This window comes from Hyaloscypha bicolor (assembly GCF_002865645.1).
Source record: "Hyaloscypha bicolor E unplaced genomic scaffold K444scaffold_92, whole genome shotgun sequence".
In the NCBI taxonomy this organism is placed as follows: Eukaryota; Fungi; Ascomycota; class Leotiomycetes; order Helotiales; family Hyaloscyphaceae; genus Hyaloscypha; species Hyaloscypha bicolor.
This window is the reverse complement of record NW_020194594.1, coordinates 450,552-473,870: the sequence shown is the minus strand read 5'-3', so window position 1 is coordinate 473,870 and position 23,319 is coordinate 450,552. Positions and strand designations below refer to the sequence as shown.

Genomic DNA, 23,319 nt, shown 5'->3' with positions numbered 1-23,319 from the left:
TTTTACTAAAAAAAAAAGGATTTATTTATATAGAGATTATATTTTTGGGGTTATTACTAAGGATATATTAGGGAACTAAAGAGAGGCTAATATATACTTTATATTATATGATTTCGATCTAAATTATATTAATATAATACTTGAATTTCTATAGTTTTATTAGGTTAATTCCCTAATTTTCTTTAGGAAAATAATATAGAGATACTAGATTTAATTATAGAAGATTAAAGTTCTAAATACTAGGAAGTTTACTAAAATAATAAAATATAAAATATATATTTTTCTATTAATTATTTATTTTATAATAAATAGCCAAAGAGTTATTACTATTACTATAAACGGGATAGCTATATTTTCTAGGAAATATCGGGATCTTTTCCGAATATTTTTTATAGAAGCTATAAGTATATTACCTAATTATTATATAATAGAATATTATATAAATCTGAAACCAGGATCCTAATTACTATATGGTTTTATATATACTTTATTAGAAAGAAAGCTTAAAGTTCTTTAGAAATATCTTAATACTAGTTTAGAAAAGAAATAGATTTATTATTTTACTAGTCTAGCTAGTATCCTAATTATATTTATTCTAAAGAAAGAAGGCGGCCTATATCTATATATTAATTACCGGGATCTAAATAGGATTATTATTAAAAACCGAATACTATTACTATTTATTAGTAAGATAATAAATAGGCTTTATAGAATAAATATATATATAAAGCTAGATTTAAAGAATACTTACTATTAGTTATAAATATAGAAAGGTAATAAGTAGAAAACGGTATTCCGAATATACTATTAATATTTTAAGTACTATATTATATTTTTTAGACTATCTAATATTTCGGTAATATTTCAGATATATATTAATTATATATTAGTAGGCCTTATAGATACTATTTATATAGTTTATCTGAATAATATTTTAATTTATTTAGAGGACCTAGAATAGTATATAATAGTAGTTTAATATATATTTAAGTAATTATAATAATACTAGCTTTTTATAAACTTAGTAAAATACGAGTTTAATATAAAAAAAATAAAGTTCCTGAAATTTGTAATTAGCCCAGATAATATAGAAATAGAGGCTAGCCGGATTATAGCTATTAGAGAATAGCTAGCCCTAAAGAATAATATTTGAGAAATCCAAGTATTTCTAGGTTTTATTAACTTTTACTAGAGGTTTATCTATAGATATTCTAGAATAGTAAAAGAATTAACTAATTTACTAAAAACTAGTAGAAAACTACTATATTAGTTTAGCTAGATAAATAAGACAGATAAGGCTTTTAGGAAATTATAAATTATATTTATAATAGTATTAATTCTTTATTATTTTAATCTAGCTTTAAAGATTTATATAGAAACGAATATTTTAGGATTTGTAATTATAAGTATAATTTCCTAGCTCTTTAGTAAAGAAGTGGAAGCCAGGTAATATCCTATTACTTTTTATTTAAAAAAGATAACTATAATTAAGAATAGGTATAAGATATATAACTTTGAATTTTTAGCTATTATTCTAGTATTTTATACTTAGTAGTATTATCTAATATATATCTGGTATACTATTATTATTAAAATAGATTATAATAACTTGAAATACTTTATAACTAAGAAAAAACTAAATAGTTAATAGATAAGATAAGTAAAGAAGCTAGCTGCCTTTAATTTTGTCTTAGAATACTAGCCAGAGTATAGTAATTCCGCTAATAAGCTATTAAGGAGGCTAGATCTTATAATAGGTATAAATAAAAATACTTTATTACCTATACTTTATAATAAGCTATAGAATATAGAATAGAGAACTCTATAGGTAATAGTAATAGGATACTATACTATAATATAAGGCCTAGAAAAAAAGAAATAGGTATTTCTCGATTAGTAAAATATTAAAGAATTCCGAAAAGAAAGTTTATTTTAGTAATAAAGTAGTACTAGAGACATTACTACTTGAGCCTATTACTAGTATAACTAGTTATAAATAGTATATACTACGAATTCTAGTTATATAAATAGCTGGGTCCGAAATAATATATAAGAAAAATAGAAAAATATTACTTAAACTACTATTATAATACTAAAGGCTTAATCTATTAATATAATACTAGTAATATAAATAGTTCTTAAAGGAGATCTTTACTAGAGCTATTAAGATTTGGGAATTTAATATATCCGGGTTATTAAGATATTAAAATATTATCTATATACTAAATAAGCCGGCTTTTAAAGAAGAATTATTATAAGCTAATTATAATAATCCTATAGATAAGTATTTTAGTACTAGTAAGATATTAGAAATTCTCTAGAGAAAGTACTTCTAATAAAATATAAGAAAGAATATAAAAGACTATATTAGAACTTATCCTATCTATTAATAAACTAAGGTAAAGAAATATCTATTATATAATATATTTAGTTTATTTCTCTTTTCCTCTAAGCTATAGCAAGAAATTACTATAGACTTTATTACGGGATTGCCCTTTTCTAGGTTTTATAATAAAGTATATAATTCTATACTTGTTATTATTAATAGATATATAAAAATAATATAATATATTCCGATTACTAAGGAAGTCTCGGCTCCTAAACTAGTAGAGCTATTTATATATTATATTATTAAAAACTTTGGTATACCTATAAATATAATCTCTAATAAAAGATCTATTTTTATAAGTAAGTTCTAATTAAGTCTATACTTTTACTTAAAGGTTTAATAATAGCTAAATATAGTATTTTATCTATAAACTAATAGATAAATAAAGAATCTAAACCAAACTCTAGAATAATATTTAAAGTACTATATTAGCTACTAGTAAAATAGCTAAATAATAAAGCTTGCTTTTATAGAATTTATATATAATAACTTTATATATTTAATAATAGAAATATTTCTATTCTATATTTTATATAGATTTTATCCTAGTATTAAACTATATATTAAGGATAATATTTTAGAAAAAGAGGTACTAGTAATATATAAAAAAGTATAAAGAATTTAAATAAAATAGGAGATATTAGAGAAATAATAGTAAGAAGTAATAAATATATAGAAAAAGTATTATAATAAGAAATATATTAATAAGAAATTTAAAATATATAATAAAATTATACTTTATATAAAGAATATTTAATAGTTATAATCTAGTATAAAGCTAGTAAATAGATATTTTGGCTCCTTTAAAATTCTGGAAGTTATAGAAATATATAAATAGATATACTACTTAGAATTATTACTATTATATTAGATCTATAATATTTTCTATTTTTCTCTTTTAGAACTATAGTACCTATAAGCTAGTATTATAGTAGAACTAGAGCTAGTCGAGATTAAGGGCAAAGAGGAATTCGAAATAGAATCTATTATAGCCTATAAGGAGAGTAGAAAAGAAAGAAAATATCTTATTTATTAGAAAGGCTACTTACTAGTAGATAATATATAAGAATTACTAAGTAATCTAAAGAATATAGCTTAAGAATTATAAAAAATACTTGGAAAAGAGTAATATTATAATACTATTAGCTAAATAAAAATATAAAAAATAAATGTTTTTATTAGAAAACTATTAAAAAACTATATATTTATTTTTGGAAAAACTATATAAAAATTATTAAAAACTCTAATTTCTATATTCTATAAATACCCTACTCTTATAACTATTTTCTATTATTCTTATTATTATTCTTATTATTATTCTTATTAGAATTCTTTTAAGAAATAGGTAGTAAATTAGCCTATAAAGCTATTAGCTATTAGTAAGAAATAAGAAAGAAGTAAGCTTATTTAATATTAAAGAATATTAACTATATTATTAAGAGTACTTTATATTTATACTAAGCTAGTAAGAATTACTTAATCTATTCCTTGAATTATTAGGGAAATTTATTAGCCTCGAATAATAGCTTTAATATAAGAAGTATATATAGTTTAGTATAGAAGAATAATAATAATAGCCTTTTTCCTTTTAGGTAAAGAATAGAGAAGACATTTATATATATTAATGGCTTAAAAAAGGCGGTTTAACCGTATTATATATACTTAAGGAACCTTGAATAGTATTAGAATAAGAAATAAAAGAAGGAATTTATAACTTATAGGATTATACTTCTTATTCTTAGAATAGTAGTAATTATATATTAAGTAATTATTACTCTTAATATAAGTAAGATTAGGAAACTTAGTAATATTCTTGGAATATTAAAAATAGTAAGGGCGAATTAAGGATATAGGAGTATTGGCTAAATAGGTAGTAATAGGCTAATAAGTACTAAGAGAAGTATTTATTTTAATAAATAAAGAAGTAAAAGAGGGAATTAGAAAGGGACTTAAATAAAGCTTAAATAAGGTTTAAAGAAGCTTAAAGGAGCTTGAAGAAGGCTTGAAAAAAGAAGGCAAGGGATAAAGAGAAGCTAGGTATAATATTATAGTTAAGGAAAAAAGAGGCCTTTTTATAATACCCTCTTCCCGAATAGTAATTGCGAATTTGGAACCGGCTTTATACTAGAAACACCCAGAAAATTCCAAAGAAGGAATTTATAAATAAACCAGAAGATCGGATTAACTTTTCTAAGCTCTTGGGCCTATAGAATAATAATTTATTTGCAAATAGAGGCTAAGTTGGGATTTATAAACTAATTAGGAGATCGGATAAGCTTTATATCCGATAATATATATTATATTTATATTACTTTTATAAGGGGAAATTACTAGAGGCAATTTGCAAACTAGCTAGTATTATGCTCTGCCGCTTTACTAGGAAATTTAGTATCACGTAATTACTAATAATGCATGCGGCTAGCTAGTATTTAGAATACTAAAGCTCCTATATATATAAGCCTCTTTCCTTAGTTTAGAATCCTCGGATTAAGAGCCACTCTATCTTACTTTCCAAGCCCAGAGCCCGGTTTCGTAATAGCTAGGAAAGGTTAGTAAACTATATTTTTAATTCTATTATCTAATATAATAATAGAGTAATTATAAAGAATTTTGGGGGAAAGCTAGTAGCCAAGAAAGTTTCAGGGAAATATTTATAAAGCTATTTATAGTTTTCTCAGGCCTCTTGGGAATAAGGGCCCAGAAAAAGAGTTAATATAATAAGTATATATAATAATATATAGATAGGTATTAGATATTATAGATTTAGTTTCCTATTTTAGGTATAGCTTATAATCGGAATTATATAGATTATATAGGATTTCCTAATTAAGTAAAGGGCTTTATATATCTAGCTAAGTACTAGGAAATATATAAGAAGATATTCCTAGCTTTAGAAGAAGTATTAATTAGTTTCTTATTAGAATTAATTCTTGAAATTAGTTATACTTATAAGTATTATTCTATAGCTTACTTACCTTAACTATTTATATATTACCCTACTATTATATATTTTATATTTTATATAAGTTATTTTTTTTATAAAAAGAAATCTTATTTTTATTAATTATATACTTTTTATAATAAATATTTTAATTAAATATTTTTAAGAAATAATTATAAATCTTTTATTTTTATTTTTTCTTCTTATATAAGCTTAATTAAATATAATATAGGCTAAGTTTAAAAATAAAAATAAAAATAAATAGTTTCTTATATAGTTTAATATTATATATACCATATTTAATAAATATTATATTAGAACTAATCTTTTTCTCTTTTATATTATAATTTTAATTCTTAATTCAGGCTTTTATATAAGATATATTAGAGCTAATTAGCTAAAGAAATATATAATTCTTATTTTTATAAATATAAAGAAATTTTAGAAATACTATAAAGATTAAATTATTTCTTTTTTATATAGTAAAAAGCTATCTCAAGAGCTATTAATACTTAACTTCTTTAATTAGATTATTTAATCTTTTTATTTAATTATATAATCCATAAATAAGAATTATAAGAATTATAATTTCCAGAAATTATATAATATTAGTAAATAAGGGGCCTTAGTTTAATAAAGCTAGGATATATAAAAGAAATACTAGTAAAGGCTTTTATTTATAGCTATTAATATTTTCTTAATTCTTCTAATAAATAATAAGCTAGAAAGAGTTTTTTTTTAAGAATATACTATATAGTAAATTAAGATAAAAAATAAATAGAAATAGAAATAATAAAAATATTAGAAATTAAAAAATATTTAAAATATTAGAAAAGAACTAGAATCTTATAAATCTTTTTTAAAACTAGCTAGTTTAAAAGAAATATATATCTTTTAAAATCCTTATATAATTAGAGAATTTTCTAAATATTATTTAAATTTTCTAAATTTCTAAATTATAACTCTTATTTAAAAGCTATCTTTCTTATTTTAATTTCCTTTTTCCTTTATTAATATTACTATTACTTATATAAGAACCTCTTATTTCTTTTTATTTCTTGTAATTATATTAATTATATAATAGTAATATATTAAATAATTTAGCCCCTAATAGTAATTCCCTTATATAGCCTCTTATTTCTAGTTTTGGCCCTATAAACCCAAACTAGTAATAAGCTTTTAATTCTTAATTCTATTTATTATATAATAGCTAATATCTTTAAATATTTCTAATCTTAATATAAACTAGCCTCTTTCTTAAAGCTAATAAATAATAGATATTATAAACTAATAATTTATATCTTTTATATAATATCTTATTCTTTATTATATAATAATTAATAATAATAAGCCTTTATTTTTTCTAGCTAGAATAGAATTATTAATTCAAATTATATTATAATTAGTTAAGTTCTTATATAATAATAGTTCTATATTAATATAATAGCTATTTCTTATATTATATATATTTATACGGGATTTAATAATACTATTTTCCCTAAATATATCCGGATTATAAATATATAGAATAGTTATTATAGTAATTACAAGTAGCCAGATTATATTATAAGCTATTACTAGAAAGGAAATAATAATAATAATAATAGTAATAGAGAGATTAGTATAAGAGATTATAAAGAATATAGTAAATATAGTAAATATAATAGAAGTAATAGAAGTAATAAAAGTAGCTATATAAAGCAAGAATGAATTATATAATATAATATAGTAAAAAAGACTTCTTATAATAATAAAGTTACTTATAATAGTACTATAGCTTAATAAAGGCCTTTCTGAAATTATATAATAGTTTTTAGTCTCTTAATAATATAATTAATAGAAGTCTTTATAAAATAATAAGAATCTACAGGGATTAGCTCGCTTAGGAATAATTGAAACGTTCTATTACTGCCCGTTCCAGACCCCTGGAACGAATCGGCAGAAACTAATTAGTCCGGAATATCGCCAAGCCTGCCTGCTTCCCTCCTTCAAATCTACTCCATCAAACGCCCTCATGTGCCGGCCTCAAATCCGACCTTCCCCAATCTGGGCTCATTCTCACCACCAGTCATGTTTATATAGAACAGTAACAGTTCACCCTTCCACCTCGAACTTCCCCTAGAGTTAAAGCCAATTATCACATTTGAACTTCCTCGCAGGAACTAGCCAGAGAGCTAATTCCGGGAGTTCTAAGCCTTATATAAGGCAAGTATACTTTTTCACTTTTTATAGTAAAACTATTTTTATATATATATTTATATTTATAAAGAATATTATATTTATAAAAAATATTAAAATTCATTATTTTATAATATAATTAATATTTTTTAAAAGAAATTGGGTTTTAGTTATTTATATTATAAGTTATAAGTTTATAATTAGGGTCTTTTAATTAAAGAAATTTTTATTAAACTTTATAAAATAAATATAATTTGTTTTATATTAAACTTAAAACTAGTAATTTTTATATTTTATATAAAGTAATTATTTTTATAAAGTAAAATACTTGCTTTATAAATAATTGCTTTTTTTAATTATAAGTAAAATAAATATAGAAAAATAAATTAATAATTATATTTTAAGCTTTTATATATTTATATTATTATTTAATACTTCTAATATTATATTCTATTATTAAATTACTAGTAATATATAATATTATTATATAGTTATAAAATACTAATTATATAAATTAGTAAAGTAATTAATATTTAGAAGTAGGAGTATAACTACTAGTATTATATAATTAGTTTTAGTTAAAGGAATTGGTTTTAGCTAAGGTTCAAACCAAGCTCGGCGTTTCAGTAGTCTTGGCCATATCTACTTATCCACTGCCACACCTCACTCCTTTTCTTCTTAGCTTTAGATCCTTAAGATACTGAAATTATAGATCTTTATATCTCGTTCTATTACTTTATTCCTGCTATTACAGGAAGTATAGTATTATAATATTAATATACTTCTCCTAAATTTACTAAGCCTAATCGGAACTAGTTTACTAATCAAGTTATATATATAAGGTTATATAACTTTCGAGGTACTAGCTATAGCTATAATTATAGCTATATTAATATTTATATTATATTTTATAGTAATTTTTAATTATATTTCTTAATAATATATATAAATAGAGTCTTTATAAATTACTTAAGAGTATATTCTTATTTAATTATATAATTTATATATTATATAGTAAGGAGCTATAATAAAGGGGCGCGACTAGGTGCCCCTGTGCCCCTGGCCTATTAGTAAGCTCCTAGTATTGGTAGAGATAAGCTTTAGAGCTCCCAGAAATAGCATAAGGGTTAGTTATTCACACATGTTCGCCAACCAAGCGGAAACCAAACAGGTGCTCTTAGAGACGTCCCTCGCGCTCCTCAACTCCTCCTGGCTCATCATCTACCACGCCTGCCACTGCGACCGGTTAAACATCTGGGAATGTGATGCCCCAATAGGGGCCAACCACTGGTGCATCGGCCAAGACATCTCCAACGACTTCAATCTCGTCGGTCTGCGCGAAGGGTACTACAACGGCGTCCTCACGATGATCGACCACGCGATCCCCTCAGAAATATTCCGGCCCAAGCCACTGCAATGACTACGACATGTTGGTCGTCGCTCCAAACAGTGGCAGCGACCAGCTCGTTGGCAAGGGTGCCTCGACCGGCGAGTATCGCCCATACTTCAGTCCCTGGGCCATGGTCGCTTCGCCACTCCTCATCGGCCCCGAAGTGCGGGGAATGGACAACCAGTCCCTCAACCCTCACGAACAAAGAAATCATCGCTATAAACCAAGATCCACTCGGTCAGTGGGGGAAGTTGGAAGGCTCGGGGTATAATGGAACGTTGCAGAACTACGCGAAGAATTTGTCAGATGGGAGCGTTGCTGAGTTGGGGCAGCATGACGGCCGCGATGGCGATGCTTCCGCCGAGTTGCAAGAAGTGGAAGAAATGGAGGGCGAGGGATCTTTGGGTGCATAAGGATATGGTGACGTGGAATGGCATGCATTGGGTTGAGGTTATGAGTCATGAGGTGAAGATGTTGAGGTTGTGGCCTGTTTAGGTCACTCGATTGACCAGCTATCACGCTGGTTGCAGGTATAATAGGAGTCGAGAAACTTCCCTCAATTTCATCTCTTCGGTCAAACTGCGCATCAGGGTCACCAAGTGTCACTGACGCCAACTCAGAAGAAAATCCACCAGAGTTGTAACAAACAGACTGCATTTTGTCACCGTAACTTTTATGCTCATTGGAGCTCCACGCAATTTCGATTGCCGAAATCAAGCCAAATCACCACAAAACTTACCGCCCAGCATGTGCTCCTTGCAATAATCCCCAGACCCTAGACATCAACGGCGCAGTGATCCTTTCGCTATTCACAGGAGAAACGCACAACTTGCTCACTTCTTGACTGCGTTCGCGAGATCAGCCAATGCCTCTCTGCGCTTGAACTTTGCGTCCTCGATAACACCTAGAAATAAACATTAACTGTCGAACTCCGAGAAAGGGCGGTAGGTGATGGCATAATGAACTACCATGAGAGAACAAAAGGGAGCACGTACCGGCATCAGCATCACTGGAGAAATTGCCTGTCCATTGAACGAACGTCTGTCCCTCGTGGTGGCCGGATGTGATAGGGAAGAGGCGAACGGTGCTCACGACGCTGGAGTAGCTGAGTTGCGGCTTGGCAGAGATGACGGAGTAGGTTATGTAGTGGTCGATCGTCTGTCATTCGTCAGCATAAGGCTCGCCTTTACCATCCACCTCCCCTTAACCTTTCTCCAGCTCCATCGAAATTGATATGAAACAGACAGAGAAAGGGGAAGGGACAAAGGGGGAACAAACGCACCGAATGAGCCTCAAGCTTAACTTCCAACTCGGTCCCATCCTTGAAAACCCACTTCACAATATCCGTATCTGGGGAGGTATCCTTGACAGTCTCGGACTTGACCAAGGCGGTCCAGAAGTCGCTGAAGGACTCAAGCTTGATGAGGTGCCAGACGGAGCTGAAAAGGGCAGAGATGACGGCTGATTCGGTGACGGAGGTGGAAGTTGGGATGCGGGAGGCCATTTTGGTTCTTTGCTTAGTTGGGTGTGAGGAAAGGGATTGGGATGTTGTTCGGTGGTTGGTAGTTGGATTGGGGGTGAGTGGAGGTGAGGTGGGGTTTGAAGGTTGGAAGAGAGGAGGAGTGGTGGTGTGATTTGAGGGAAGTCGTTTGTAATGTGGGGGAGGGGTTGTGAATGACGTAATCTGGCTGCATGCTACCTTCTACATGCAGATGGTGGAGCAGTAAGACAAAGAAGATGGAATCAGAAGTGATGAATCTTCTGTGGTGCAGAAGGAGGTGAAAATAAAGAGTTTTCAAGTCGTGGGTGAACGTATTGATTTGATGAAGTAGGGGAGACTGTTGCGGAAGTCACGTGCATCAAGGTTTCAAATGGGGCTGGACCCCGTCCCTCGCATACGGTCATACTACGTACGTACCCAGGAGCGCCTGCAGCTTCTACATTCAAAACGGTTATATCTCCAACACTCCCACTTGTTGGTTGTTGGTAGGGACCAGCTTAGCACCCCATGAAGCATTGAAGCGGAAACACGTTTCCGACCAGCCCGATGAAGCTGAAGCAGATTGATTAACTGTGAAGAGGTCAGGGGGCATAATTTGACAGAATAATTGGATTATCCCACATACTGCCCAGCATTAACCAAGATTCGCCTTTTTAGTAATTTCCATGTATTCTTCCAGTTGGGAGAGGATCCTTCCATATCAAGGCTGTCCCACAATTACCCCTAAATGTCTCGCTTATCTTGCCAAAAACAGATTGGCGCAAGACCATGTGAAGCGATGAATCGTTCACCTGCTCGATGGGCTCACTCTAAAGTGATTTTTTCAACCTTGCTCCACTGGATTAATCTTTCCTTCCGATCTTAGAAAGCTCAAGGAAGCCAGTACGGAAACAAGAGCCGGAATCCTTTCGGCTCGGGACTAAACGAGGACCAAAGCAGGCCCAGGTGTTACCAATCAATAGACGGTAGGCGTCTATTGTCATGGCCTTCCATCCATAATTCATTTCGTTTGAAATTTCACTTATATCTCCTCAAAGTTGGCTCGAATCGTCTTGGAGTTGCAAGACACTGGCAGTCGTGAATGCTTCACTAATGGGTTCATATCCTTCGACAACTACTTCAATAATACCTCCTTTTAGAGTAAAAATTGCACTTTTGAAGCGTACGAAATGGCTATATGGATTGCAATATCAGCAGCGCGTCTCCATGGCTCTCCATTCCATAGTTCTATTCCGAGGACTGAGTCGCAGCAATATCAAATAAGACTTCGGGTGTAAATGTGTCAGGTCAGCTGTTTCACGCTCGTGATCCTCCTTGTTCTCTTGGATGAAACAAAGCGAGTCTGTTCATAGATATCGGCAGCCTATTGAATTAGTGAAGTCGAAAGCATCCCGATATGTCTTCAGTAGCATCGTCCAGGAGATACTGGGTGGCGCGTTGCTGGAGTCTCTTGCTTAGTTGTAACGGTATGTCTTCCCCATCGGTGGCTCATAGTCATAAACCACCCCCTGCTCCGTTAGTTTCTGCCAAGTGAGCTTCATAACCGTCAGGGCCGCCGTCTAAGACTTGTAAGAGAATCGGGGATTGAGCTCCAGAGTGCCAAGAAGCTGGAGCATGATTCTTTTCGCAGTGTGAAATCCACTTTCTTGCGAACGGTGAAGCAATATTGCTCCAGTCTGCCCTGATAACACCACCTGAGCCTTGAGACAAGGGTAATTCCCATAAGCTCCTGACAAGCTTCACGAACCTTCCCATAGGGTTCCAGCGAGTGCAGAAGTGCTCTCTCACCTACATGACCCCGCCAACCGCTCGCTGCGCATCACCTGCACTGGGAAATCGGGCTCTTGATCCCGGGACATGCACACCCTCTCTCTAAACTGTCCATGGAAGCGTATATGACGTTTAAATCCAACATCCTCAAATATTCTCAAACGTCCTCTTCGTCAACTTTACCCGTATTGTTTGTCTACGGGGCTCTTGGCATATCTGGTTGACATAATGTTAACATTGAACAAGCTTCAAGCTTCAAACCTCAAGAAAATTTAATTCCAATGACGTATTGTTCTGATAATGTTGCCCACTTAAAATAATTGCCTAAGTTAATTGTACAGTAACACTAGCAGACGATAAGGGAATCTGCCAGCCCAATCGAGTTGTTGTGATTCCAGCGGTCGCAACCGAGTGGTTCCTTGTCCCAGTAGTACTTTCCACCCACAGCACCGCATTCGCCGCCACTGGTACATCAGAAAGCTGTGAAAGAGTAATGCTGATTGCGCAGGTTCCGGGCACGTACCTGAAGTTGTTGATAATACCCGCATCAACAGTAATCAAGACCCCTAGCGGCCCGATGAAGATCCTCCGCACTGGGTCCGCCGTCTGCACACTGACGGAAGTACCTGAGCTTGTCAGCACACCACCATATGCCACAAGTCCAACATCACTATCCTGCACGACATATGTCCGGGTACCAAGTACGAGACCCACGAAATTTGGCCCGTAGTCTCCGCTGAAGCCGTCCCATTTCAACGTATCGGGCCAAGAGTGGAAAGATGCAGCGGCAAAACCATCCTGGTTGATGCTGGAGACCGGCCCGCTAGTTCCACCATACCCAACGCGCAGGAGGTAGGAGTCTGATGGGTTACTACGGAACGCACTAAGCAGAACGAGAGCGTTCAATCCGGATCCGTAATGGTGGATTTGACGCTCAATGCGGCGGAGCTTGCCTCCGTATCTACACATTAAGTTGTCAGAAGTTGAAATCAGGGCAATTGGGAATAGGTGTTGATGAGAATAGAGGTAAAGGATTCCCACATGTTGTCCCAGTATCGTCGAGCATTGCCGTTCCATCCCCAGTGCGGCACGGTTGGCATGTATCCTAGCACGCTGTTCACGGTCTTCGTCACTGTGCTAGTATATCCGAAGTACCTAGTAAAGTAGTTAGCTTCAACACCAGAGTAGGTGTTTATCATACGAAGTTAAAGGGTGCAGATAAGAGATACCGACGTAAACTCACTTTGACCAATAGTACACGCCTTCCTGTCCCGTTGAGTCCCAAGCCATCTCACTGCCAAAAGGCACTGCCTCGGTGTTCCACTGATCCGCTCGAGACTTCATTGCTGCCGTTAGAGCCTGCGCCTGAGACGAAAGACCCTCACGAGTGAGATCGGTAAGGATCTCGCCGAAAACAGTCTCGCCCATGAGTCCGTCTTGATTATAAGCAATATCGTCTTGCATAGCTCGAATAATTGTGCTGTAAGATTGGTTGAGATACCAATCCCAAGTGTGACTCTTGATGAGGCTAGGGTACGCCCTTCCAGCACGGTATAGACCCCAATATGCGGCAGCGACATGAACGTAGTCGTAGGCACGATCAGGTGTATATGCTGAAGCTTTGTTCCAAGACGTCCAGCTACTCCAGTCCATACTACTGTCGTAAGTATACCCAGGAACAGCATCTGGCTCGTAGAAGAAAGTACTTTTCCTAACTGCAAAGTCGAACGTCTGAATTGTCTTCCATAGAACGCCATCTATGAATGACTCAAGTTTCATGATTTGACCTGCATTAGGATGTGCTGCTTGCTTCATGCATGCGGCGAGGAAGGAACCCGCACCAGCCTCATCGCTGAGACCAGCCACCCAGGCTCTTGAATCTTGTTGAAGGATTGATCTTGCTTCATAGTCATAAGTCATAACCGAGGGAGCGCGGCCAAAAGGATCCGACGTGTTGGTGAACCATTGATCTGTCGTGAGGGACTGGCCAAGATTCGCGATCGCCTCTGTCCCCGGCTTTGTAACATAATAGTGTATCGTCTGAACTTTCCCGTCCGCATAGGCCACAGTCAATCGCACACGACCCCACGCACTCCTGGAAGGTGTTACCGTATAGTGTCCATTACCAGTCGAATCCGATGCCAAGGCACCTGTGGGTTTCACGGTAATTGAGTTGACAGCAGACCACCCCTGGAGGAAGAGGTCGGCAGCCGTGCCTCTGGGGATGATATACCCTGGGACTCCGTGAGCAACAGGCATTCCGATCCCTCGAACTGTTGAGTCGAGATCTCTGACGCCGCCCTTCGCCACGGAGAATCGGAGTCCAAACTTCAGCGACCCGCCCGGCTGCAGCGTTCTTGAAGAAGGCTCATTCCACGGCTCTTTGCCAGCCCACTCGTTCTCAGCCCAAGCCTTGCTCAATACTTGCCACTCGTAAAAGCCTTCAAAAACCTGACTGCCGTAGGCGGTGTCATCGTAGTAGGTCTCTTCCAGATTACGGTAGGCCTCCATCGGTGTGTCGCCAAGAGGCGTGACTACGAGCGCCGGACCATCCCCACTAGTAGGCGCAACGCGAATCTGGCCTGCGTGCATCCCAATGTACGGGTCGGAGAGGGAACACAAACGTGATATGTCGATAGCTTGACGGTTTGTGAAAATGCTGTTGAACTCTGCGGGAAATCCCAGGCTTCCGATCTCGATGGCTGAGTATCCCGAATTGACAATAGTAAACTGGAGACCAAGGTCGCCGGACACATTGATCCATTCCCGCGTGATATTCAATGGACCGGTAGGAAGTGTGGGTGTAAGCCCTGACGCTGCCAGTGCCCCCGTTGAAAGTGCAGTCACTTTCTTTCGCGACCTGGAAGAGTCGCCGGTGATCCAGGTTGTGCTCCCAGATGTGCGGTACCGAAAGGTGATGTCTCCCCCGTGATATTGGCCATTCTTGGCTCGGAGAGAGAGGTAATCGAAGGGGAGGAAGTCAAAAGTCCCTCCTGCTGGCTTCAACGATGCAAGTACTTGAGCATTGCGGACGATTTCGGCATCAAAGTTAGCAGTAGTAAGGTTTATATAACCGTCGGGAAGACCCAACGTATCTCGACACAAGACGGCAGAGGTAAGAACCGAAACCACAACGAGGAAAGAACAGAAGATTTGAGACATCATAATCGCATTCGATATCTCGAGCTTCAAGCTGATTGTATAGAGACCTAGACAGGAGTAGCGAAGTGGCCAGCATTTAATACACGCAAGTTAATAAGAGCAACAGCGTTTAAAAATAAATTAGAAAAAGCGAATGAGTTGAAGATTTGCATTAATATAATAAATGTTCCTCCTTTGTAAGTGGACCTGGTAGTGCCGGGATGAAGGCAGCCCCTCATATGTAAAAATGGCCTTAGTGGTGGATTAACTGATGAATTTATATAGCCTGAGGAGAAACTCCATTCCACAGGTTCATTTGGGGAAGGAGGATACGCAAGGATACGAGGGCACGATTAAAATTGTCAACTTTTGATAAGGCACGAATTCCCTTATCGAAGTATTTAAGCGACATGTCTGGCCCTTCAAAAGGTGACTTGTTGTGTTTCAGCCTACGTGCCTTAAAGTTTAGTAGGAAAAGCTAACCTTACTAAACTGTGGCAATTTTAATCATATCGAAGGGGCCAATACGGAGGTTCCGCACAAATTAAAGTGAATAGGGGTCAAAGCCGGTAAGAGCCCCTACGAAAGCGCACGGCATTGAAATCCGTCCAACTCGATAAGCGAGGACGGGCGCAATTTTAATGCTCCATTACAAAAATTCTCATAATTCCGCCTTATATTCTATTATTATAAAAATTTCGCCAAAGTTAGATCTGCTTCTTTTCTATTACGTAAAGCACTTTTGAAGAATTTTGGGCGTTCCATTGAGATTTGGTGTGATTTTCTGAACGTAGCGATTTTGGTGTTCCTCGCATTTTGGCAGCCACGGCAGCCTGTATTTTCTTTACTTTGTGCCGGAACCTTCGCACCGCCGAAACGGATCTGATTAGCCGGATCCTAACAAATTCAATTATTAGCCGGATAAACTCTATCAACAATATAAATATACATTAATAAACCAGACGAGAGAGCCCAAAGAAGTAGTTGGTTGAACCCTTGTACATAATATAAATTGTTCCCAGGTCACAGTAGAGGTTTAGTGCGAGCTATATAACTATAGTACCTAGAATGAAGCCTGCATTTCTTTCATCAGAGTCCTTCTGTTCGCCTTTCCAATCACTTGTCATTATGGCACCCTACGTCGCACTTGCCTTGTCGCTCGTAGTCGGATCTTTTGCTGTCGCATCCTCACAACTGCGCCACCACACCACAACTTTCACATCAAAGGGAAACCCAATTCTGGCCGACGGATCTATCTACTCAGCGGACCCTGCACCGCTTGTAATCAATGAAACCGTCTACATTCTATTTGGTCGGGACAAGGCGGGAGCTACTGAAAATAACTTCATCATGAATGAATGGCAGATTTTCGAGGCCCAAAGCCCGGATCCCAGTGGAGGTAGTTGGACACTTCATCGAGATGTAGCACGGCCTCATAAGTTATTCTCTTGGGCAAAAACGGGTACAGCTTACGCAGGTCAAATCGTCCAGGGTGCGAACGGAAAATTCTACTTGTATGCTCCCGTCACTCAGGCCAACAGCACGACTTCGGATCCTTTTGCCATCGGGGTAGCAGTTTCAAGCAATGTACTTGGGCCCTTTACTGATGCTCATTCTTCCGGTCCGATCATATCACAAAGCGTGCCACTCCCAGGTGATACCATCCAGAACATTGATCCAACAGTTTTGGTCGATACCGATGGCCGGGTGTTTATTTATTTCGGAACATTTGGCCAGCTCAGGGGCTATGAGTTAGCGTCAGACATGGTTACAATCCAAGGCTCGGTCACCACGGTCACCTCTCTCACGGGTTATTTCGAGGCTCCGTGGCTCATGAGACGAGGTACTACGTACTACTTGTTGTATGCGGCCAACAACGCTGGAGCAAGCTCGCCATGTACCCCGACCAGTTATCACGCCTGTATAGCATATGGGACCGCATCAAGCCCCTTAGGTCCGTGGACCTTCCGCGGCATCGTTCTTGATATAGTCTCATCTACGACCTCACACCCTGGTGTATACCAGCTCTGCGGTGAATGGTTCATCACATACCATACGCGCGATGCCGTAGGTGGTACTCATTTCCGGCGCAGCATTGCCTTCGATAAGCTCCAATGGGATGATACAACCTCTCCACCTTCAATTCTGAAGGTGAAGCAAACTCATCGTCCGGCACCGGCTCACACGCCAACTCGTAATATCGCTCCACGTGCCATGCCATCGTCTACCAATACCACCCCAATCCAGTATTGGATCAAGGCTATCAACGATGGGCGTGTTGAAGCGAATCCACTGCCACCTGACTATTGGTGTTCTTACGCCGCAGAGGAATCGCCGCAGACAAGTACGTTAACGTATAAATGGAACACAACGGTGCAGTTGAATGGTGCAACCATGGCGTTATTTGCAGATCAACCCGCGGGATCTAACATCGGGGTACCACCGCCAGCGTCATGGAAGATGGAGTATCTCACATCTGTGGGGTTATGGACAGCGGTTTCGGTGACGAGTTCTGGAGGTTATCCAGTTACTGTCACTGATTCCCCGAAAGAAGTCTGCTTTCAGACGGTATCGACTACTTCGTTGAGGGCAGTACTGACGGCTTCGGGCTCGGGTGGTCAGTACGGGGGAGTAGGTGTCAAGGAGTGGGCAGCGCTTGCGCCAACTCCTCAATGATAAAGAAAAATTGAAAGCACTCGCGAAAACATTTCGTGTTGTAGCCATGCTCCATGGAATAGCTTTGGAGAGACTTACAATAGTTGTAGCCAATAAGCAGAAGAATGAAGTGTGGCTTCATTCCGTATTCACACTTATATGTGCGACATTAGTGGTCACGTGCTAGTAACTGGTTCCGTCACAGGTAATCGGAGGATATGATGTTGATCAATTGATGGTGTGCGAGGAGTGATAAGTACAGCTAGTGTAGCTCGCTAAGGAAGGCACAACCACGGTCACAGATACTAAGCTTAGCTCCTATTCCTATAAATGGTTACTTAAGCTATATATAAGGCGATAGCGCCTCATGACTAACGCTAAACCTAGTGTTGCTGCAAAGAGTAAGCTATATTAAAAATGATTAAATAAACTTCAGAAAGTATAAATATAGGCTCTCAATCGAATTCCAATGTCTCTCGAACTTTGGGAAGCTTAAATTTGCCCACAGGAGAAGAGAATATAACATTTTGAATGGCACTGTTCCCCAGGCTGCCTTGATTGTGCAAGCTGACATGCCCTTACGAGGTTAGTGCCCCAGAGTCTCTTAACCACCAGAGGTTTGACTGCCGCACGAAGGGTTTGAATAGTTATAGAATTGGTGCATGATCGTGGGCAGGGAGCTCGGGGTACAGAAATGCTTCGCTTCATTAAATATTTCAAAGATAGTCCATACATAGTCGAAGCCCGTAAAAATCCATTGAGTCAAATGAGTGGTTGAGAATCGCTCGTCTTCCAGTGCCAATTGCACCTCATGTGAACCCTGTAGAAACTACCTATTCAAGGACCACCGAATGAATTCATTGGTGTCTCTTGCTCAAGGGTTTGGTACTCTCAGATATGCCGCAATTCCTCAAGAGCGACTTCTTCTCCAACGACACCGTACAAATTTGCTTCTCCATCACTGCCTTCCACTTTCGCTGGTGCTCCACGTTTTTTGAAACCATACCAACGGCGCTGGTTCGAGTTGTTGTTGTTGTTCGTGGAATGAAGTGAGTTCAACTCCCTGGTCTTGTTTTTGAACATTGGAACGCCGAATCGATTCAAAATCTGCTCAACCGGGGACTTCAAAAAGGGAGCGCAAGCAGATGCTATGAGAACGAACTCCTCAATCCGACACCATATGAAAAGAACCACCATTATCCTTAAGGAATCGTTGATAGTCAAATTATACGCCCGCAAGTAGTAGAGTTTGAGTACTGCGGCACCAGTTGCAAAAAGACCAAGTGCCATCAAAACAGTTATGAGGATCCGCTCAAGCAACGGTCGATTCAACTTCCAGACGAAGAACATCGGCATAATAGCAAAGGTCAGATCGCTGCCTATGCTAATTCCTGTTAACTTCTTAGTGTATATCCATGAACGAGTGTATCGAGTTCTCTTACCAGCAAAGACATAACCATATATCCATGACTCAATTGGATCCCAGCACCTGGCGTGGGGGACAACATCCCACATGGCATGCAATGGACGACACCGGATGAATTGACAGATATTTGACCCAAACGCTGCTCCCAACTGAAAAACAATTGCAACCCATAGGATTACTTTCCATGAAGTAAACATAGCCTTATCCAATCGCAAGAGCATACACGCTACTGAGATTCTTGCGAGTGATAACACCCAGAGTCCCAGGACTTCAATACAGAAGAGGCAACGAAAGATGTTGACTTTGTCTTTTGCGGTCAAGTAGTAGTTGTGACGTCCGAACCCTTTGGTAACTGCTGCTACCATTGCAGAGAAAACGATGATTTCTGCAACCTTTTTGAGCAGTTAGCCTGTAGTTTATTTTCCATTGTGCCCATGTTACGACTTACAACGGCTCCGGAGATAAAGTAGTCTGAAATGTCCAACTTATTTGCCGGTCGCAACCGTGTATATATCCTCAGAGAGTAAAACATGATGGCCATAGCAAAAACAATTGAGATAATGGCTAGCGCCTTTGGTCCGGTGGTGGTGTTTCCATCAGGAGGAGCTTGTTGATTCATGATTGGCGAGAATGTAAGATACCCGAACAAAGTTATGAAATAATTGCAAGTTTCAAGACCGAATTGTGGACATTTACGAGGTCAGCAAGGTCGGTCTGTGAAAGCCATGGGCTGTGAAGTTATTTAAATGCAGGCTTCCCACGCTCACTCTTTCACTACCACACCAACAAGTGAAATTTAGGGGCAGGAAAAAGAAACAATCATTCTATCCGAGGTAATCTACCACTTGGGGTTTGCCGTTTTTCTGCCCCGCTGCCCACTTGACTCGCGTGGGCGAAGCCACTCGCTAAATGCGCTTTGTTTCATGCGTGATCCGCGACCACGGGGGTGGGAGCGACTTTTGATCGTACAGTACCCCCCCCCCCCCCCCTGTTCATATGTTAGTTTGCCACTCGTGTGGCATCCAATCAGATTGTCAATATGTACTTTTCGAGATGTCTGATTTGCTCAAAAATCCCTGGCGATTGACACGAGCTAACATATGAACAGGGGGGGGGGTACTGTAAAAGGGTTCGTGCAATGATCAGTCCTTGTGGAACCCGTTTACCCGCAAACTTTGTTATTAGCGCCTTACCAAGCAGAAGACTGAATTAGGGGATATAATTGGGCCGTAAAATGCTGGCGTCTACTTCATACAAAGTAGAGTTAGAGTCGTCCCCCGGCCGAAAGGGGCGTTGCTTGATCCATTTTGTCTCTTGCTCACCTAGCGTTAGATTGAGACGAAAATAATTTGAGTGGCAATTGTTAGCAGAATGATTTAATCTTGATTGAAACAGAATTACCTGAATGAACAACCTTTTTTTTACAACACGACTTTCCCGTCTACAATCTCATTTAAAAATACCATAATGCCAAAGCGCCAATAGGGAACATTTATTCCGTAGATGTGTTCTAAAAACAGGGCGAAAACTTGAGGATGTGAAGGCGCGTTCTGCGCTTGAAACGGGTTCAAGCGGGGCTTCAATTAGGACTTTGATTGGTGTGGCTTTTGCGAATCAATCGAGCCAACTGCTTTTCAGTGACATTCGTCAGCGGAATCCCCGATCCATCACCACTCCTTCCATTCTTCAAGGCCAGTGGGCGCCCTAGAACCTGGTGTCGGCACAGGGATCCGCGGCGGGTTGCCAGATACCGGAATCTTGCCGATGAATGGTATTTGTGAACTGAGCCCTCGCCAAACAGCCCGGGGGAGTGTGGGGTAAATTATTGGCCAAACAGTCTGTTTGTCACGACCCCCTGTGATGGCGGAGTCAAGCCAGCAGCATGAACCCGAGAAGCAGTCGAGTGCCGAGCGTGCTGAAAGATCTTCTCCCATTCAATGACAAAAGCAGCCCTAGTCAAGCTCCCGCCCCAGACAGAACCGGCCATTGATATATGATACGGCTACCGGCGAAATTAGTAGGGTATATAGGATAGGTCATTAGGTTATATTCAACATCCACCCTGTGTCCTACTCCTCATGAACCACTTTAGCAATGACTGCGGTATGGGTACAGTAAGAGGCGCCGCCGTCGATACTGCGAATAAGCTACCACATGAGAAAAGCAGCAGTCGTGCTCTCGGTGATTTTCAAGGCTTGTTGGGGGCGCGGGAATTTCCCACGGGCCGCTGTGTTGGGTTTCATTATGGGAATAGCCGACTCGGCCAGCATCCGACCGCCGGGCTCGCCAAACTTTTTTGGCGGAAAAAAAGGAGGGGAGGTGGAGGGGAGGGGAACCGTGCCCGGGATTCTGTGACAAACCGCAGAAGATCATCTTGACCAACCTACCGCAAAACTCTCGTGTGAGACTGATAACTTGATTGATTTGCAAATATCTCAATCCTCAGCACCCCGAGCGGGGCAGTCATCAAGAGAGAGAGCAAATAGAACAGCCGATGTTAGGTAATGAGGTTCGGGCATCTAATGTGCTGTGGCGCGTTTGACTAATTACGGTTGCATAAAATTTAGAAATCGTTGATTGTACAGCATAAAAAACAAATATTCCCTGTAGGGCACGAAGCCAATATCAGTTTGCAACCGTACGCGTTAAGACATGTTGTCCGCCTTCCAGTTTATTTTCTAACCCTTGGAAAGGCTGGTACTGAATGTTCATATCCCTTTACCAGGGAAGAGTTGTCGCGGATCTTAGTACTTTTATACGATGCAGTGAGCATAGAACTCATAGCTATTAGAGGGCTATTGCGTGAGATCACTGCACCGACTGCCCCTACTGCCCCTGGAGACGTCACGAGATGCAACCACCCTGTGTCAGGCCGGACTTCGCCCCTTATTCTTTCCTTATTCTTATTACTATTGCAGAGCCTTCGGAAGAAATCGGATAGCAAGTCTCCTTTATTGTGTTCACACACCAGTGTTGTTGCATGTGACGTCGCATTTCAGGGGCAGACCAGCAAACCGTCACATTCGTCGTTAAAGTCATCCTGTTGGAGGGTGATTTGGACTGGATAAGTGTAGATACCCTGGATTCTGGCTTCCTGAGTCCCGATCCTTGACATACCAGCTACCGTCCGTAATTTTCTGATGCGCCTTCCTCGTGTCCCGCCTATTATCATTATGGTGATTGATAATCAAATCTGGGGAATCTGGGGAAAACCGATCTGGGGAAACCTGGCTCGCTTAGCGGGACCCTTATTCGAAAGCAGTAAATCCAAGCAGAACTCTTCACGAGGCATCGGGATAGATACAAAAGGAGTGTGCCCCTGCCAATCCCTGTACCCCCCCCCCCCTGTTCTGCTCGCTTCGCATTCCTAAAACATGGGTGTACGCTCAAAGCAGTAATTTTTGATCTCGACTCTCTTTTAGATACATAAGCACCCTCTCTGGGCAGACCCTAGAACGGGTGCTAATGCAAAGAGAGAACTGTTTGGATCCCTCCTGGCCTCCCACGCTGAAAAATCGTCGATTTTGTAAGTTTTTCTTATGCCTTATTTCTTATGTACTATCTCGCGGCCCTGCGTGCATACTTGCCTTCTTGAGTATGACGCATATTTATTACTCTTGCCTAGGATATGCCTTTTGCCAAGCCTTGCGAATAGCTTTATTCTCCGCGCTTATAGCTTCCATACTATAGCACTATATCCCTGTAATATTAATGCTATAGCGTATAATTTCTTGTTTACTAAGTGAATTAATATTTAATTTCCCTTTCCTGTAAAATTAATTCTATAGTAAATAAAGCCCTATAATAAAGCCCTATAAAATAAATTCTATAAGTACTTTTTAATATTATTTTAGTAAACTAAATTCTTTTCTTTTTATATTATAGTATTATATAAAGTATTAAACTTATTAATAATAATCTTATATTA

At 38.1% G+C, this 23,319-nt stretch overlaps 5 protein-coding genes across 5 annotated transcripts; 2 read left to right on the top strand and 3 right to left on the bottom strand.

The window, feature by feature from the left end:
* Window positions 1-8,541: 8,541 nt before the first annotated feature.
* K444DRAFT_432613 (uncharacterized protein) lies at window positions 8,542-9,441 on the top strand. The gene has a single exon (XM_024872782.1). It carries the CDS (start codon window positions 8,925-8,927, stop codon window positions 9,309-9,311), a length of 387 nt encoding a protein of 128 aa, XP_024735346.1. The 5' UTR covers window positions 8,542-8,924; the 3' UTR covers window positions 9,312-9,441.
* K444DRAFT_563792 (Bet v1-like protein) lies at window positions 9,356-10,508 on the bottom strand. The gene is made up of 3 exons (XM_024877040.1): window positions 10,181-10,508; window positions 9,894-10,056; window positions 9,356-9,802 (listed from the first exon to the last, which is right to left on the bottom strand). Exons 1-3 carry the CDS (start codon window positions 10,400-10,402, stop codon window positions 9,732-9,734), a joined length of 456 nt encoding a protein of 151 aa, XP_024735345.1. The 5' UTR covers window positions 10,403-10,508; the 3' UTR covers window positions 9,356-9,731.
* A 1,985-nt stretch (window positions 10,509-12,493) lies between these two features.
* K444DRAFT_591749 (uncharacterized protein) lies at window positions 12,494-15,331 on the bottom strand (the record flags this gene model as incomplete). The annotated part of the gene is made up of 3 exons (XM_024878206.1): window positions 12,494-13,130; window positions 13,211-13,324; window positions 13,413-15,331. 3 exons carry the CDS (start codon window positions 15,329-15,331, stop codon window positions 12,494-12,496), a joined length of 2,670 nt encoding a protein of 889 aa, XP_024735344.1.
* Window positions 15,332-16,438: 1,107 nt separating this feature from the next.
* K444DRAFT_591746 (glycoside hydrolase family 43 protein) lies at window positions 16,439-17,986 on the top strand (the record flags this gene model as incomplete). Its single annotated transcript, XM_024878205.1, has 1 exon — window positions 16,439-17,986. The coding sequence occupies one exon, from the start codon at window positions 16,439-16,441 to the stop codon at window positions 17,984-17,986; it is 1,548 nt and encodes a 515-aa protein (XP_024735343.1).
* Window positions 17,987-19,075: 1,089 nt separating this feature from the next.
* On the bottom strand, window positions 19,076-19,756 carry K444DRAFT_506715 (uncharacterized protein; the record flags this gene model as incomplete). Its single annotated transcript, XM_024873396.1, has 3 exons — window positions 19,076-19,366; window positions 19,418-19,569; window positions 19,669-19,756. Coding segments are annotated over 3 exons (531 nt in total), but the record flags the coding sequence as incomplete, so codon positions are not given.
* Between the last annotated feature and the right edge of the window lie 3,563 nt (window positions 19,757-23,319).